We start from the raw sequence: 19,391 nt of genomic DNA, 5'->3' as shown, positions 1-19,391 counted from the left end.
TCCCAGCCTGGTGCAGGGCTACAACTTTGTTTCTGGTATCCTTCGACATATCTTTGGTCTTAACAAGTTCAAACAGGTGCCATTACTACAGGTAATGAGTGGAGGACAGAGGGGCCTCTTAAAGAAGAAGTTACAGGTCTGTGAGAGCCAGAAATCTTGCATGTTTTTAGGTGACCAAATACTTATTTCATAATTAAATCTTGCCAAATTTGACAAGGTGATTTTCTGGATTTGTTTCTCATTTTGACTCTCATAGTTGTGGTCTATGATGTCAATTACAGGCCTCTCTCTTCTTTTTAAGTAGAAAAACTTGCATAATTGGTGGCTGACTAAATAATTTTTCCCTCCACTGTATACTTTTTCTTTGCAGGATGCCTCTTGGCATTGTTGACACTATTCTATGCAGTTGGGTAAATTAAGCTTTATAGATACACTTGATATATATGACAATCGGAGCCTAGATCATATCATGGAACTATCCCAAATGGCCAAGATAGGATCAAAACAAAAACTTCCCATTATATATTTAGTGCAAATCTGTAAATATACATATGTATCAACTGAAATTCTTCAGCAAGTGTACTAACCCTAGGCCCAGTACAGGTACACAGCACATCTATCCATAATGGAGAGCAGAGGACTTGACACTGGTTACGGTTAGATTTTATAATCTGTGATAACATTAGAAAACTCCATCCGTGCACAAAATCCAAAAAAACAAGACAAAACAACCCAATACAAAGTTTTGTTTTGACGTATGTCAAACTACCTGTGTAAAAAGTTAGTGACAGGAGAGGTAATGCCATGTGTCGTCCTTCAGAGCCGTGTCAACGATGTCCAGTGTAAGCCTTAAACCAGGAGGTGACCGAGGCGGCGGCAGAGGAGATCATGCCACCGGCACTGCTGCTAGCGATCGGCTGGGACATCATCGTGCTCTGGCTTTCCTGCATTTCCACTGGTTGAGAAGGGATGTCACAAAATTTGGGACTAGGCAGATTTTCCCAGTCAGTGCCAAGATCGGTCTCTTCATCACTTACGTGCTCGTCTCCGCTCTCATCACTATCGCCGGCGCCGCTGGGATCTACGAATTCCATGGAGTCTTCGAGGTCAGCGGTGACTTCAAAAGGCCCAGACCTAAGTAACAGAAGATGGACACTCATACTTTTATTGGTGCCATAAACAGTTGTGTCACCCTTAAATGCTGCAGTTAAGTAGCAGGGATTGGCGCTAGCTCTGATCACTGTGGTTAAAGGCAGGTACTAGTTGCATAAAACAGATAGCATCTGCCCTGTATGGAGTGGGCTCAGATGCAGAGCCCGTTGCAACCGATGTGTGCAGCATATGCAAGTCATACATTGTGATGGAGTTAAGAGGATGTCCGGTCTAAAATGAGGTGCGATGTGAGGATTCTTGGGCGTCAGTGCTGGGAACGGTTACGTGAACACAAGTATGTAATATGCATACTCCTGGCCATACTTGGCTTTATATGACCGTTCACAGCGCTGACACCCAAGAATCCTCACAGTGCGCAGGCAAGGATTCACAAGTTTGAAGTCAGATACAAGGACAGCAAATTTGACGTTTTAGACCAGACAACCCCCTTAAAAGAACTTTCTTGGCCAAAAGCTGCGGCGCTTTCATTCATGTACATGAAGTATGAGTTGTCACAGTGTACGGGAGCCATGAGTGACGTTTATGTTCTCCGAGCACAAAGGCTTATGTACCGCCACACAATGTGACACTCCGTCACCGCCGTACAATCAAAACATTGCAAACAGTCCTCAAGAACATTGACGAAAGACAAACAATTCAAGCTCACCTGCCCAAGTTCTCACTGTCTGGACTGACCAAGTACATAAGATTCCTGAGCGTATGTAGAGGATGCAGCAGATCCAGGTCCACATGCTGCAGAAGGAGGGAACACAGTTTTTACATCAAGTTAAAAAAAAAAAAAAAAAAATATATTCATTAACTAGAACTGAAGCACGTTTAGGGAATGGAAGCGTTTACTAAACAGTATATGACGGTCCCATGGTTTCTTACCCCCAGAAGGTATATTTATGGGATGTAAACCTTTGTATTAAGGTACACAGGCGACTAGTCTATGGATGGGAGCTATGCAAAGAAGCTTACACGAGGTCTCCAAGATTAAAGTTTAGGGAAAGAACTTTAAGACCAGAATATAAATCAGCAGCTCGGTTCTTTGTAGTAAGAGTGAGGACTGGTTCACCACCATAGCATATCGGGCCGCAGCAATAAGCCACATGTAGCCTGTCTAGGCTCAAATCCCAAGTCTGAACATGGCCTTACACGGTACATGGGGCCCGGATACAGACCCCGTTATGCCCACCTGAGAGAAGCAGAGATACAGAATATTGGAGTTCAGCTTATTCACCGCGCGATTAAATTTCCACCGACTCAAGTTCTCACCGCAGAATTCACTGAAAATTCAGAAATAATATATTAGACCAAAGTGATATCCCTTCTTCCAGTACAGTCAGAAATCAACAAGTCTGGTTGAAATCCCACAATGATGTACATTATATGGAGTAATGCAGATGCGTGTATGAGGTCTTTTGTTTGGTAGACAATAGCCCACTTAATGCTTTCCTGACATGGGATGTGCTATTGTGTCCTGTCAATAACGAGTGTGGGCAGCAGGCTCAAGAGCTGAGCCTGCACCATATCCTGCAGATGCCGGCTGTATTATATAGTTGGCATTTACGTGCAATAACTCCAGAGATGTGAGTTTGTGCAACCCTGATGGCACACCTCTGAGCTTCCATGACCCAATACACCCTGAAACATGATTGCAGGGTTCCAGCGTATTGACACGGCAGCCGGGGGAATGCTGAAGACCCCAGTCGCTGCCACCTTGGTACTACTGAAGATTTCATAGGAGATTGACAGTCACTATATACTACAATCCTGTCATAGTATAGTACAGCATATAGTACAAGCAACAGAATTATAGATGTAAATCCCCTAAGGAGACTAAAAAATACTCTAACAAATATATAATTTTAAAACAAAAATCAGCACTCCACAAATTACAGTCACCTTGCAGACTATATGCCATATTTTCCTACAGCACAGTATATACTTACCTATTATAAAGCTTTCTTGGAAGGTTGACACTTAATATATGTGACAGAGTATTTACGAGCTGGGTTACATAGCATAACGCAGCACTGATTGTGTACGCTGGATTGTTGTGTTCCATGTCTGGGGAAAAAAAAAAAAAATAAAAATCGATGAGATTTACTAAGCTAAAAGCACAAGAATGCTGGATAAATTTGCACTTAATAAATGTGGTTTAAGGTATTTACAGAATAAATTATGCATTTTTAACGCACTGCACCCTCACTAAATAGGGCAGTGTGGCTGCTAAAAAAAAAAAAAAAAAAAGGTGCATGATGATCTAAAGTCTGTAAAGATGTGCCAAAGTATTTATACAGCAAAGAGCCTGCAAGCAGAATCACACGGTCACATGGAGAAGCTTGCTTACATACACAAAGCCGTTCTGGCCCCTATAAGTTTCTGGATTAGTAATAACTTTCTATCCACGTCTAATGAGTGATTACCAGGTCCCGGCGTAGTCTTCTTCTCCTCCACCCAGTTGTAGTAGGCAGAGTAATCGCCATTGTTGGGCAGAGTGATCCAGGGTCCAGCAATGCTAATGCTGGTATCTCCATTGTGATCATCGCACACCCATCTTCCAGAAAGATAGGTGGTCCTCCGGGCTTCGGCCAGCTTGCTCACAGTGCTAGAGGTCATTGCATTGTCACTCTCAAATGAAACATCTGCAGGATCCCTGGACAACACAAAACATGTACAATTTATTCACCGACGCCATCACAATACAGCACTTAAAAGGGAACCTATCACCTCGTTTTTCAGCTATAAGCTGTGGCCACTGCCTTTCGGGGCTTATCTACAGCATTCTAGAATGCTGTAGATAAATAAGCTCCCGATCTAACCTGAAAGATAAGAAAAATAAGTTTTATTATACTCACCCGGGGGCGGTCCGGTGCCTCTCCTCTTCATGCGATGTCATCATCTTCCTTGCGTCGTGGCTCCTGAGCAGGAGTACGTCTCTGCCCTGTTGAGGGCAGAGACAAGTACTGCAGTGTGCAGGCGCCGGGAAAGGGCAGAGAAGCCCAGCGCCTGCGCACTGCAGTACTTGGCTCTACCCACAACAGGGCAGATCAGTATGCCTGCGCATGAGCAGCGACAGAAGCAAGCAGGATGACAACATCGCATGAAGATGGGAGGCGCCAGACCCGGACCTGTGACACCCATCGGACCGTACCGCCCCCGGGTGAGTAATAAAACTTGTTTTTCTTATCTTTCATGTTGGATCGGGGGGCTTATCTACAGCATTCTAGAATGCTGTAGATAAGCCCCGAAAGGCAGTGGCCACAGCTTATAGCTGGAAAACGAGGCGACAGGTTCCCTTTAAGAGCCCAGTGGATAAGAAGCCGCATGACTAACTACAGATATTATGGTGCACTAATAAAGCCAGGGATCATCCCCACATAGCATGATATTGGCTTGGAGATGGGACCTGCTCCTGCGAGATTGCAGAAACTTTAACCCTGGGTAGTAAATTTACAATGATGTGGGTTTAAAGCACAGGACCAAGCGCACTTTGTCGTTAGCAGATTAAATGCAGTATGTCAACCACCAATGACGTGTCATGGACGTGGTGACTTTCCCACAAGCCGTCACAATGACTAGCCCCTTCCCTGGATTGATCTATGCCCCTCTGGCCTGGATGAATCATCACAGCTTTGGTGGCACCAGTGCAGGTGCAGATGAAGTCATAGCTAGTACACCACCTTGTGTCACCATGCTGATGTGTAAAGGAGTAGACATTGAAACTTGGAAGAGGTCCTGTAATTGTGACTGGTCGGGGGAGAGAGGAACCACAGGACTGTTTAGTGAGCGATAATGCAAATACTACAGGAAGAAGAAAACTTTTTATAGGGACACGTTCAGGAACAAGCATTATAATCCAGTAGTGTTCATGGGTAAAAGTCCCGACAGTGTCCATTTTAAAGGGGTTGTCTGGGCATAATATTAGCAATGACCTACTTCTAGGATAGAAGCCATCAATATCCAACAGCAGCCCCACTGATCCACTACTATTTGCTTCGGTGGCAGCTGGAAGTAAACACTGAAAAGATGTGGCTCCATTTAATGTATAGCAGCTGCTGCCTGTTGCTGCAGATCAAATGAATAGGAGCTGATCTGCAGTGTTCGGCAGCTACATTCAGAAGAGGGCTGACATGTTCAGCTTAATGACTACATCTGGTACCAGTAGCAAACGATGGGTGTCTGACTCCCAATGATGACCCATCTTAAAAATGCCATCAATATTATATGCCAGGACAGCATCATTAATGCTAGAAAACACATGGAAAGATCCAATAATCATGAGGGAAAGAAATATGTATGAAAGGGTGTATGGAAGCCTGGAATTACCTAGTGACGTTCTTCACTTCCCCTATGGGAAATATGACTGAAGTCAGCTCCAGTATATGAGCGCGCCGAAGACTGGCCAACTCCGCATGCCGGCTCTTCAGATCCTTGCTCCTTTTCTCCACCACCACACTGAGCTTATGGTTCCTCCTCTGTATCTTCTCCTTCTTCTCCTGATGTCTTTGACTCCTGAGGTAAAGTTCTTGGTTGTATTTTTTGGACTTAGAAAGAAGTTCAGAATCTTAAAAAAAAAATAAAAAGTTATACTAAAGCTTTGTCCCCTCCAAAGATCATTTCATAGATCAAAAAGATGGCACTCTTAAATAAGGAAGCTTTTAATATAGATCAATACCACTGCCCGATACTGCTGAAAGGAACATCGCAGAAAATGCACTAAACTATCCAGCAAGTCCCTCTTTAGCCCCTAGAAAAAGCGCAGCCAATGGTCATGGATCTCCCCTATTCTTTTGGCCGTGGTAATGGCTACTAGAAAGGCCGTTTTACGAGTGAGAGCAGGGATGGCTATCTTCTCACTAAGGGCGAAAGTGTCCGAGCAGAGGAACCGAAGTACCAGGCCCAGGTCCCATGGCGGGGTGAGCTGCCTAATCGTGGGGCGCAGGCGCTGTGTGGCTTTTATAAACCTTATCACCCAGGGATGTGCAGCTAACTGATAATCGAAGAAGGCGCTCAAAGCTGAAACCTGGACTTTTAGAGTGCTGGGCTTGAGGCCTTTATTAAAACCTGCCTGCAGGAACCCTAGTATGTTAGGGAGATCAGGGGTGCCTGCCACGAGCTCGGACCTGCCACCCTCCAGACAGAATCTTTTCCATATCTTCCGATAAATTGCCGACGTCACCGGCTTCCTGCTGGCCTGTAGGGTGGATATGACCTGCTCTGACAAGCCTTTTGCCTTCAGGATGTCCCTCTCAGGATCCAAGCCGATAAATGGAGTCTTGCTGGGTCCGGGTGGTGGATGATGTTCTCCCACAAGGGCAGCTCGACTGGATCTTCTACTGCCATGGCTCCCAGAAGGGAAAACCAGCTTCTCCTCGGCCAGTATGGCACTATCAATATCACTCTTGCGTGGTCCTCGCGTATCTTTCTGAGCACTGCCGGTATGAGGGCCAGTGGTGGGAACGCATAAGAGAGGGATTCTCCCCAAGTCTGACTCAGGGCGTCTACGCCTTCTGGATGGTCCATCGGATTTAGGGAGTAGAATCTGGGAACCTTCGAGTTCTTCCGGCTTGCGAAGAGATCTATACTGGGGTTCCCCCAGCGCTGACAAAGCTGGTCGAAGATCTCTACGTTCAATTCCCACTCTGTCGGGTGGATCTGTTGTCTGCTTAGGTAGTCTGCCACTTCGTTTTGGGAACCCTCTAGATGTACCGCGGTCACGGATCGAACTGTCCGTTCTGCCCACGTGAATATCTTTTCCGCCAGTGCCTGTAGTGGTTGATGTCTGGTTCCTCCTTGGTGTTTCAGGAATGCCACTGTCGTTGTATTGTCGGATAAAATGCGAACATGACGACTCTTTAGTACCGACCGGTTTCTCCGCAACGCTTCCCCGACCGCGAAGAGTTCCTTGAAATTGGAGGATCTGGCCTTGATGCTTGCTGGCCACTTCCCCTGGAAGATCTTCCCTTCTATGTGGGCTCCCCATCCCCACGCACTTGCGTCTGTGGTGACTACCACGTATGGAGAGGTTGTCCAATGCACGCCCACCTGAAGGTTCCTGGCCTGTAACCACCAGCGAAGGGACTCCTTTACTCGTCCTGAGAGCCTTAGGGGTTTGTCTAGCGACACCTGACTCCTGTCCCACCTCGCGAGAATCTCTCTTTGTAACAACCGCGAGTGGAATTGGGCCCAACGGACGCACTGGATGCAGGCCATCATGAGGCCCAGGACCTCCATTGCTTCCCTTATGGAGCATTGACGCTTCAACAGGCCTCTGGTTCTGGCCTGAATGGACTTCTGCTTCTGCTCGGGTAGCCAGGATATTCTGTCGGCTGAGTCTAGGAGGACTCCCAGGAATACCTTTCTGGTGTGAGGTCCGACTTCTCCCAGTTGATCACCCAGCCCAGGAACTCCATCACAGTAGTTGTTCGGATCCTGTCTCGGATGAGCGCTTCTTTGGATCTTGCCACCAGTAAGAAGTCGTCCAGGTACGGCACAATCACAATACCCTGATCTCTCAGGTAGGCCACCACCTCTACCACCAGCTTTGTAAAGATCCTGGGAGCTGAGGCCAGCCCGAATGGAAGACCCTGGAACTGGAAATGGCAGGTCCGGGCTGGTGAACTGATCGCGAACCTTAGTAGGCCTTGGGATGAGGGATGAATAGGAACCTGATAGTATGCCTTTTTTAGGTCTAGGGTGCACATAACTGCGTCCCTGTCTATCAGAAGAATTGCGGATCGGATTGATTCCATCCGGAACCTCCTGTATCTGACCCAAGCATTTAGTGGCTTCAGGTTTATGATGGTGCGGGCCTCGCCGGATTTCTTTGTGATTGCAAACAGGGAAGAGTAGTGCCCTTTCCCTCTTTCTGACGGTGAAACTGGTATTATGACCCCTGAGTCTAACATGTCCTGAAGATCCGACCACATTGCGGAGTCCTCCTGGACGACAGTGGGGGCAATATATCTGTCGGGGGGAGGAGAATAGAGCTCTATCCTGTAACCTTCCCTGATGGTTCTGAGGACCCACTGATTGTTGGTGACTCGTGACCAGTTTGCTGCAAAGTGGCGAAGTCTCCCCCCAATGCCTATGGCGTCATTGTCTCCTCGATCTAGATGTCGATGCAAATGGGGGACCTCTGTTCCTCCCACTTTGGCTGAAGGAGCCTTTGTAGGAGCTTCTATTAGACCTCGCCCGGCCCCTAAACTCTGACTGTCCTCTGAAGGAGCCTCTCCGAAAGGACTGGGACCGCCTGGGCTTTTCTTCCGGGAATCCCTTATTCTTATCGGACACCAGCTCAAGGATATTATCCAGGGCTGGACCAAACACCCTCAGACCCGAGAAAGGGATGGCACATAACTTTGCTTTAGAAGGGTTATCCCCCGACCAGGATCTAAGCCAGACTGCTCTCCGGGCCGCATTAGAGAGGGAGCTGTTTCTGGCCGCAAACCTAACTGATTCCGCCGACGTATCCGACAGGAACGCCGTGGCTGATTTCAAGAGAGGAAGAGATGCTAGTATCTCTGACCTCGGGGTCTTGTTGGTTAGGTGTTCCTCCAACTGCCCCAACCACAGGAACATAGACCTAGCCACCGAGGTGGCTGCTATGTTGGCTCTAATCAGGGCCGCCGACGTCTCCCATGCTCTTTTTAACAAGACGTCCGCCTTTCTATCCATCGGGTCTCGAAGACCGGATGAGTCCTCGGCTGGGATAGCCGACTTCTTAGTAACCTTGGCGACTGGGACGTCGAGCTTAGGGACTTCTTCCCACGCCCGAGTTTCCTCGGGATCGAAGGGCAGTCTATTTTTAAAGTCTCGGGAGAGTGTCAACCGACGCTCTGCTTCTTTCCACTCCTCCAGGATCATTGCTTTGATGTGCTCGCTTACAGGGAACACCACCTGTTTGCGGGACACCAGTCCTCCAAACATTAAGTCCTGTCTGGACTGTGGCTTAGGGACTTCTTCCATCTGCATGGTATTTCTGACCGTGTGTACCAGCTCGTCCGTATCCTCCAGTCTGAATAGGTACTTTCTGTTCTGCTCCTGACTATCCCCCAGGATCTCGCCTTCTTCCTCCTGATCTGAGTCCCGGAAATCGGATTCCTCGCTAGGGCTCGCCTCTGATACTGGGACTGGTTCCCACCTCGGACGCTTGCGACTTGGCCCAGGGCTGGGGGATCGACGCCGGGTTGTAGAGGCCTGAATCTCTTCCCTTATCAGCGACCTCATTTCGGAAAGTAGAGATGGCTGTTCCTCGCCTATGACCCTGGAGGTACAGGGACCGCATAGGGTCTTGCTATAGGTGTCTGGCAGCTTTACTCTGCACACCGGACATCTGACTGATTTGGAGGTGGCTTTTGCCAGGTCCTTCCCCGAGGGGAACTCTGCCGGGGTTCCCTTTTCCTGATAACATAAGGGGCACCTCATCAGATCTGGGCTGTGGGGACGGGTGGGGACGGGTGGGGAGGGTGGTCTGCGCTATGCGCACTTACCCCTCCACCAGATGCAGTGTTGCCTTCCATCCCCTGGCGTCCGATGCAGTCACACAGCCTGGAACGACCTGTGACGACTCTGGAGAATGCTGTGGTCCAGGAGCGCGCGCGCCCTGGATTTGAAACCGGCGTCTGACGTCACCGGATGTGACGCTGGTAAGCCGCGCCTCCACTTCCTGCCGGGCATCTGCGCGCGACCGCGCTCGGCGTGTGCAGGGAGCCGCCTCCCCGCCTGCTATGGCGCTCCGGCCTCCAATGCCCAGCCGTCGGCGTCGTCCTGCGGGTACTCGGCCCGCCGCGGCCGATTGCGCCCACTTCTGTCAGTGCCCGCACGGCCAGCCGCCTGCGGGGAGCAGACCCGTCCTGGAGCCGAGAGCCCCCCCACCGGGAGGAACGGCTCCCTCCAGGAGCGTCGTCCTGCTCCTGGCCTTTGGAGCCGAGGGACTCCCCACCGGGAAGTTTCGGCCCCGGGACCTCTTGACAGGGGAAGGATTGGACCGGCCGCACGATCCCCTGGGCCCCTCCGGTAAGCTCTCGCGTGTCCCTCCGTGCAGGGACAGGAAAAACACTGAGGGAAAGGGGGTGGGACATGGCCTTTTAACCTCTCGTGTGCTTTCCTGTCCCTGTAAGGAGGAGGAGGACGTCCTCCATGGTGCTGTCAGGTGGACGTCCTGGAAAATTGTAGTTTTCACATGAGTTTGCAACATCTCTGGCCAAATGGGAGAAGCCAGGGTGAGATTTTATGCCCTAGTGTCAGATTCAGAACTGACGGCATTTCTTACCCCAGTAACATTACTCCGGCCCTCTACTGGAGTAACCCTTCTGAAAGGCGCAAGCTGCTGATAACTGCATCTTATTTCTGCACCCCCTCATTAGGACTGGGGTACAAAATGCCAGTTTTAATAAATCGGGTCCAAGTCTATCTCATGGATAAGCGATAAGTTGCTTTCACCGGAGACCCCCTTTAAACTTACTGCTTGATTGGCGACATTCTTTGGATTCATTAATCAATCACACCATCATTGGATAGATAAACATAGCAGTTGAATCTCAGGTTAAATTCATATAGTTTTTTTTTTTAAAAGAGGCATTTTCCTCCAGGTCGTCAGACTGGGATATTTTCACAAGTTCAGACTTCTGTCTGCGTGTAGTCATTTTAAGCTGAAGATTAAAACAGGGGGCTAATAAAGAACAAAAGACTTCTTGTGACCTCCACCATACAGATTTCTGAGTCGCAAGACCTGTACAGTGTCTGGAGAATGAAAGTAGGCTGGACAGACATTACTACAGAAGACAGAGAGCCAGGTAACCCCCCCCCCCCGTCCCACATCTCTGCACCCAGGTCATTACAGCATGGATACAAGTAATATCCATAGCAAAATATACAACTTCCCATCATCCCTATGCATGGATTTACCCCATATGTATGAATAAGGGTTTATTACTGTGTAATGACCAATTGTGGAGACTGGTACAGGTCCCAGAGGTGGATCCTGCATCCATCTACAGAATAGGGTTCCCAACTTCAAGCGGTGTCTAACTAGTGAGCGGAGAGTTGGCGGAGCAACGACTCTTGGATACATGCGGAACGCCCATAGTAGGAGAGAGCAAGCGCATGTGCTGCCTTTTCTCCACTCACTGATGGTCGATACCAGCTGGAATGGAGAATAAGGGACCACGGTTCTGGAAATCGTGCAGGTGCCAGATGTGAGACCCACATCTATTCCATGCTCTATACATATGTCATGAGTGTCTTATGAGACAAACCCTATAACATCAGATCTATGAAGGTCCAGCTCTCATCACCGTTTTGAGGTTTATAATGTGCAAGGGTATTGAAGGATGGAGAAGCCATTGATATTCTCATCCTCGAGTATCCCTTTGGGCTCGTGCACATGACCGATAGTCTCAGAAGAGTGCTATCCGTGGTTTTCACAGCACTCGTACCAGATATTCTATGGGGCTGGGAACATATCAGATTTTTTTTTTTTTTTTATTCCCCCTCAGATTGAGTGATCCATGGGGAAAAAGGAAAAAAAAACAAAAAAAAAACAAACAAAAAAAAAACAAAAAACGACTTTTTCTCTCTTTACACGTTTGAGAAAAACTGATGCTGGTCCTGTGACCCTAACCTTTAGATGATTTTTTTTTTTTTTTTTTTTTTAAAAACACACATTCTGGATAAAAGGGACTTAATTCGGCATGATTTGGCATACAGCAGGAACCCACTTACTCTTTGCAATCTCCTCATTCCCGTTCCATATACTTTGCTTCAGCAATTCAATCCTCATCTTGCAGGACATGATCTTCCATTTCTGAAAGAGAAGTTTCTCCAGTCACAGTACAGGTGTGCACAGCGCTGATGCCACTGTCGCTATATACATACACACTTTCCCAGGGGGTGCATTATCATTTTGGCCATAAGTATAAAATAAAGAGAACATGCCGCTCTATAGATTAGATGAGCGGAGTGAACTATACGGATATTGTGGGAGTTTGGGTTTACTAACAATACACATTCACCCTCAGCACTAAGGCTCTGCTGCCCATTTACAAGGTGGAATGTTAGAACCCAGACTGATTTTCTTCGGGAATACAAGTTTTTACTAAAATGGCTGGGTCATGAGAGCAGCTTACTTACCAGCTTATCTGCTGCCAGCTTTCCCTCTATGACAGATGCCACCCTAAACATAACAAAAAATAAAAAAATTACAATTAATCCTTTGTGGGGTTTCTTCCTACCATGTAAGAACCCCATGTTAATGTCTCTACCAGTCAAGTGACTTGTGCCACTGACCATGGGCAACGTAAGAGCCAAAATTACGGTCAGCTTACAAGATGTTAAGTGGGGCGGCTATGGATCGGCCGAGCCCATGAGGTTGCCGATTCACTAGTGGTCCTTCTTGGATCCCTTGTTGGTTCTAACCAGTATACCTGCCAAAATGTGGCCTTCATCACGGTCGCTTAGATCCTTGCACTTGCCCATTTTTCTGCTTCCAATCCATCAATTACAAGAAGTGATATTTCACTCGTCCCCTGTGGCTTTTAGGCAATCATTAATGGAAAACAGCAAAAGAGGCGGCACAATGAGCTAAACGTATATAGCATTAAGTATAAAGAATCATAAATGAAGATAATATAAAAAGTAATGCAAGCTCATTGTAAAGAGGTGTGGGACACACTGAAGGCATGCAAATTAGATCAGAAGTAAGACCAGTGCAAAGATGTCCTAATATTTTAAAATCACTAATCTTTATTAGGGACACAGATAAAAATTGGCAATATAGTGAATATAAAAGTGACACAGAAAAACAGACAGCATATGGAGAAACAGTGCACCTCAACAGAATGGTATACAACCCGGTTGTGTGAAAAGAAATAAGTAAAAATATATAGGCGTAAAGGCCAAGAGTTAATAATTCAGGGGAAGGAATTATATCTGAAACGCGCGTTGGGGTTTGTCAGCGTGTGGTGGTCCGTGTCCCTCTCCCTGGTATGTGTTACTATCATTAATAACTGCTTGGCCTATTAGGTTTTTTGGAGTTCTCTCTCTATATATATATATATATATATATATATATATATATATATATATATATACGTAATCTGTATGGTAACCAGTCCGGGATTTTTCCCATTACTTTGCACTTGTACTGGCTATCCTTTTAATTTATTAACGCTTGGCCTTTATGCCTATATATTTTTACTTATTTCTTTTCACACAACTGGGTTGTATACCATTCTGTTGAGGTGCACTGTTGCTCCATATGCTGTCTGTTTTTCTGTGTCACTTTTATTTTCACTATATTGCCCATTTTTATCTGTATCCCTAATAAAGATTTGTGATTTTAAAATATTAGGATGTCTTTGCACTGGTCTTTCTTCTGATCTAATAATCATTAATGGAGCTGAGTGAACCCCCAGTGATATGGTCCATGCTGCCCATGGGTGCGCCAATCAGAATGGCATGCCCTCCCGCCCATCCCAGGCCTCCACCCGCCATATCCTAGTTTCAGGAGGGGTCATAGTTTGGATACGATGACCACGGACCCCTCCAGCCAGGCTCAGTTGTATGGCAGGAAGTTAACAGATCGTGTCAATTCTTGTTTCAACACAATAATCTCCCATGTGAAAAGCTGACGGATCAGAGGACTACCACCCTCAGCAGGAATGTTAATAGCTGCACTTTTCGGTCATTATCTGAAGTACAATGTTTTTATGTGAAGAGCCACTTACTGTTTCTGGAACTCCAGCTGTGTTTCCCTTAAGTGATTTAATCTCTCCCTCTTGTCTGCAAACCTGAAAAAGATCAAAACATTTTTCTTCATTTTCCTTTTTAAAACACAAGTGTCTTCAACAGCGGCATTTATTGGGCGCCGTAATTAATGGATGTAGGAAGTCTTCTGAGATTAAAGACAAATCTCTGACGATTGCCGCAGACATCACCGCCCCAGCTAGCAGGTATGGAGATAATCAGCAGCAAGGCAGGCGCCGCTTATCCCATGAAGAATACAAGTCTGAATATTGCTTCTGACTAATGACTATAGACAACATTGTTGGTGGGATTTGCCCACCCATGCCCAAGGTAGACAGACACTGGACATCCCAGCAAACCAAGGCCAACGTATAGCTGCATCGCATAGTGGATCGTGATGGAGGACGGGAGTCAAGAGGTGCCGTAATGTTATTCAAAGGGCTGGTCAGTATGTGAAAATATCTATATCTATCTATACACACACACACACACACACACACATTATATTATATATATGCGCATCTGGGACTAACATTTTATTTTCAATTGGGTTTCATTAAAAATGTTGCATTATTTGGCTTTTACAGGCTTCTTGTTTCGCTGCACATGCACTCAAATCAGCTGAGAGGAGCTCAGAAAATGACAGAAAAAAGTTACTAACTCAGTCATAGCGAGCTCACTGACTGGGTTCTCAGTTAAATCATTCTGCAGACAGAAAAAGGTAGTGCAACACAGGGGTTTGTAAAAAGTGAATGGTGCAAAAGTTTTTAATGAGACCCAATTTCAAAAGTGATTGCTAGTACAAATTACATGTATTTAAGAGAAAAAAAAAACCCACACATCCTATTAGACTCTATTATGGGCTCCGTATACAAAACCACAGTGCCCACCATCACATCTCCTTCCCCCAGGAGTAGTAGCAATATACAGAGTTCCCCTCTTTTGCCCTAGTAGTAGAGGCTGCAGGACCCCACATTCTCTAGTAGTAACAGCTGGGACCACCCTCTCAGTAGATGCACCAATAGTAGTCACAGCAGGACATCCTTCTCTCACTAGCCACCATGGAAAGTGTCCCCCCTATAGTAGGGAGCAGGTCTAAATGTAAGCTGCTGTACACTTACTTCTAGAACACGCCCTCTGCAGCATGGCACAGCCAAACCCCAGCAGCCTGCTCCATCTTTGCTGATAAAGGTGGATATTGGGAGAGCGCAGTCCTCATATTACAGACACTTCTTGTCAGTAGTCCATGCAGGTCTGAAGGTTGTCATTTGCAAATACTCAGCTGCCCAATGCATCTAGTAAAGGCTAAGGGCTCCTTCACATGTCAATGATTTCTCTTGTATGCAAAAAAAAAGTGGTCCGAGTGTCAGAGATATGGTCAATTTTTAACAGAGCTTCATGAGTTTTCTTAAAGAAAAACATTTTTTCATCCTCTTGTTGTCCAAGTGTCTACTTCCACCATCAATGTAGCTGCTTTTTTCTTAATGGTAGTTTAAAGCCTTCTCCTACCCACTGACAGCCTCCACAGACGACCAATGGAGGTCACCAGTGCGCCGCCTTCCATGGATCCATTACTTTGAATGGTCCGAGTTTGATGAATGTCTGTTTCGTTGCGATCACTTAGCAGTCTGGATCCAGGGGTCCAGTTTGTGAACCCAAATTGCACCGATGCCAACTTTGGCGCATCATAAGCTCTGTTATTGGGGGAGGCGAAACATGGATTTTTTTTCTTTTCTTCTTTTATGTATAAGAGAATGTCACCCTGATGGGGAAAATTGCCACGAAGCAAAAACAGATTAAGGTCCAAGACTCCAGCTGGCCCAGATCTCCCACACTGGTATAAAAGACTCGTAGCTCAAGTCCACGTTCTCTTGCACAGCCAAGAGATTATGGCACAGAGATCGGGGTCCACGTTTGGTTTAGAGCGGAATGAGGTCCAACCAGCTGACAGCACCATGACTCCATACATCACGTCTGGTTTGCCGGCAGAGGTCAGGGCTCGAAGATAAAAAGTCCTCAGGGCCATGTATACACTGATATCACCACATAAGGCCCAACTCACACAATCTACAGTATCCTGTGCAGAGGGAAATAGTACTGTGATGAGGCTTACATTTCCCCTAAATCTTCATAGCTTTGTTACTGGGAACATGTCAGTCATCCAGGGCCAGTATATGGATAACTTATCGTAAGCAGGAGCCATCAGTGTCATATCAGTGGGAGCCTGACATACAGTTCAGCCACAGATGGAAAGAAAAGAGCACCATGCCCTGGAAAGTGGCCACTGTCAGGTACTGCAGCTCTGCTCCCATTAGTAGTGAGCTGCCTCTGTACACATGCAGCTGCCATGGCATCAGATAGCAGCTAATCAGAGGGAGTACCAGGAACTCCCACCGAACGGATATTGATAACTTACCCTAAAAACAAATCATCCATTTTAAGAGTCTAAAGCCACATATATTAGACAGGTTTTGCCGACACTAATGTGTATGGTGACGCCAGGCAGGTTGTTGGGGGAAGATGTCGATCTGGCAGGTCTCATTTCGGAGATAAGCCAACGGCTGAGATGACCATTGGCGGCTCACTCACAGAGAACAAAGGTGCACTTAGCCGTAGGCTAGTCACCCATATAGTCATCCGACAGCCATTTCAGTGTGGATGGCGTGACAGAAGGAGCTCCCTCTCCATGTAATCATTTAGATATCAGGGTAAGCACTCCCCATTGGAGTTGGTAGAAATCGACTCACCAGCCACTTCAGTGATCTGTGGCCGTCGGACGAGAGCCGTCTTTAATTAGCCAGGCTGCAGCAATGTCATGGTGTGATGCACAAGTGATGTTACACCAGGTCGGCTAACCAAAAGAAGAGTCGCAGCCAGTCAGGTAGGAGGCCGCTATCACCCGATATACAAGCGAGAACATCCAACATACAAGTCTTGGGTTACTTTTGGTGCGTTAATATTCAAAAAAAAAAAGTCATTGGGGATTTATTTTTGAAATAGGCGTGCCTTTTTTTTTGCTACGATTCCTTTTATAGGCTTCTTGTTTAAGTCATACAATAGCGTAGGAAACATTGCTACCATGTATGGCTTAGAAGACAAACCCCACCAGATAAATGGAGTCCAAAATGTTGTTTTGGACTTAGTTTGCCCAACTAAAGTCAACGCTTCCGTCAGGGGCATGTGTGAATCCAGATGGGCCCCCCTACAAAATCATAAACTGCGGCACAGATACGGTCTCTGTTGGACTATTAGTTGCCATGTGATTACGCACCAACTAATCAGTTTACTCTGGGGCCTAGAAACAACTACTCTTAGAGGCCATCAGTAGCTCCCTGTCAGTGCGGACGCAGCTGCAAGGTGTGAACCATCCTTGGCATGACGACATCTTCACTATTCATCACACATTTCCTCCTGATGTGGAGCAATTTCCATACTTCTACCCATCTAATGCCCTGTAATTATTAGATGCTGCAGACATTTTAATCACTGCTAAATAATTAGGAGAATGTAATTGATGAGTAAATATCCGGAGGAACAATTACCGCGCGCTGCCAGGAATGACGACCGGACAATCCAGATGTCACCAGAGGAGAGGGATATGAGATGGCAAGAGAACGGAAGAAAAACAAAGCCGGAAATCGACTACTCATTTTCAAAGTTCCCCTAGCTTCTAATCGATGCAGACCCTTTTCTTCTTATTGGCCCCCTTTTTGGAGCACAAAGACTTTTTTCTCCGTGAGGCAGAGGGCGCCGTGCTGAGAAACTCTTGGCGAAACATATTGTGAAATACTCCCACGTGCATCCCATCATTTACTTATCAATATTAGTTTTACAGGGGTTGTCTACTACATTAATAGAGCATCACTACCAGATCAGACGGGGGGCTGACACTCGGGACCCCACACTGATCAGTTGTTTGCAGTTCCTGTGGCGGTCAGAAGTTGTGTCGACAGGTCACCTCCGCTGTGTACACTGCATAAGGGTCCTTTTCAGACACTGCATCTCAGCTCCTATTGAAATGTAAAGGAGCCCAGCAGTCAGCAAATTGACTGGAGGAGGGGGGGGGGGGGGGGGGAGAGACCTCACCAATCTTAAAAAGGATAGGCCATCAACACCTAAGGAATGAACAACCCCTTTAAGGCAGATGAGCCAGCTCTGCTTTTATACAGAAGTGCAGGAGATTATAGCTATAGGATGGTACGCTGTTTATTACTGTATTCATGGGGGTACTGCCAGCGGGCCCGTAATAAGAAGAGCTCCAATCCAGGCAACTGTGTATTTGCATAATCTAGAAGAATAATATGGAGATTTTTTAACAAGTGCATCCAATGCAAATTGTTAGTGGATTTACAGCCACAATACTCGTTAATTCTCAAAAGTTTTTTTTTTTCTTTTGTGTAATATTGGATTATTTAGTCCTAAAAAGGGAGTTTAATATTTGATATTTCCTCAAATACAAAGAACCACCATTGGGTTGGGTTCTTTTCATAAGGAAGACCCTTGTTTTACAAATAAACTTTATGTAGGTACAGTGTCTTGCGAAAGTATTTGCCCCCTGGAACTTTTCAACCTTTTTCCATATATCATACTTCAAACAAAGATACCAAATGTACATTTTTGGTGAAGAATCAACAACAAGTGGGACACAATTGTGAAGATGAACGAAATTTATTGGTTATTTTAAATTTTTGTGGAAATTCAAAAACTGAAAAGTGGGGCGTGAATATTATTCGGCCCCTTTAACTAAATCCTTTTTTGCGCCACCTTTTGCTGTGATTACAGCTGCAAGTCGCTTGGGGTATGTCTGTATCAGTTTTGTACATTGAGAGACTGAAATTCTTGCCCATTCCCTTGATGCTTTATGTTTGGGATCATGGTCTTGTAGATTTCTTTGATATGACTTGCATTTGTTAAAAAAATGGAAATATGGCGAAATTTTCGCCATTTTCAAACTTTTCATTTTTATGCCCTTAAATCAGAGTCATAATGCATAAAATGGTTAATAAATAACTTTTCCCACAAGTTTACGTAACATCAGCACAATTTTTGAAACAAAAGTTGATTTCTCATTTTTCAAACCAAATTTACAAAACCATTTTTTTAGGGACCACCTCACATTTGAAATGAGTTTGGAGGGGGGTCAATATGACAGAAAGTACCCCAAAGTGACACCATTCTAAAAACTGCACCCCTCAAGGTGCTCAAAATCACATTCAATAAGTTTATTAACCCTTTACGTGCTTCACAGGAACTGAAGCAATGTGTATGGAAAAATGAACATTTAACTTTTTTTTTCAAACATTTTACTTCAGAACTATTTTTTTTATTTTCACAAGTGTAAAAAGACAAAAATGAACCACACATTTTTTTGTGTGCAATTTGTCCTGAGTACGCCGATACCCCATATATGGGGGGGGGGAACCACTCTTTGGGCGTATGGCAGAGCTTGGAAGGGAGGGAGCGCCGTTTGACTTATTCAATGC

At 46.0% G+C, this 19,391-nt stretch overlaps 1 protein-coding gene across 2 annotated transcripts in view; it reads right to left on the bottom strand.

Annotated features, from left to right (window-relative positions):
* Window positions 1-651: 651 nt before the first annotated feature.
* The window catches only part of ATG14 (autophagy related 14), a 33,615-nt gene continuing 14,875 nt past the window's right edge, over window positions 652-19,391 (bottom strand). Inside the window, exons 2-11 of one of the 2 annotated variants that reach the window (XM_073586107.1) lie at window positions 13,890-13,952; window positions 12,295-12,337; window positions 11,887-11,968; window positions 5,488-5,725; window positions 3,585-3,814; window positions 3,108-3,225; window positions 2,351-2,441; window positions 1,820-1,905; window positions 1,038-1,134; window positions 652-955 (exon numbers count right to left, since the gene is read on the bottom strand). In XM_073586107.1, coding sequence (XP_073442208.1) covers window positions 926-955; window positions 1,038-1,134; window positions 1,820-1,905; window positions 2,351-2,441; window positions 3,108-3,225; window positions 3,585-3,814; window positions 5,488-5,725; window positions 11,887-11,968; window positions 12,295-12,337; window positions 13,890-13,952 — 1,078 coding nt within the window. In that variant the 3' untranslated portion in view covers window positions 652-925. Of the gene's footprint in view, window positions 1,135-1,819; window positions 1,906-2,350; window positions 2,442-3,107; window positions 3,226-3,584; window positions 3,815-5,487; window positions 5,726-11,886; window positions 11,969-12,294; window positions 12,338-13,889; window positions 13,953-19,391 lie in introns of both variants that reach the window. The other variant, XM_073586098.1, reaches the window with a different exon arrangement.

This window comes from Dendrobates tinctorius, unplaced genomic scaffold (genome assembly GCF_039654945.1).
Source record: "Dendrobates tinctorius isolate UK_male_01 unplaced genomic scaffold, ASM3965494v1 ptg000010l, whole genome shotgun sequence".
NCBI classification, from domain to species: domain Eukaryota; kingdom Metazoa; phylum Chordata; class Amphibia; order Anura; family Dendrobatidae; genus Dendrobates; species Dendrobates tinctorius.
Note: the sequence above shows the minus strand (reverse complement) of the source record. Positions and strands in the feature narration are given on the sequence as shown.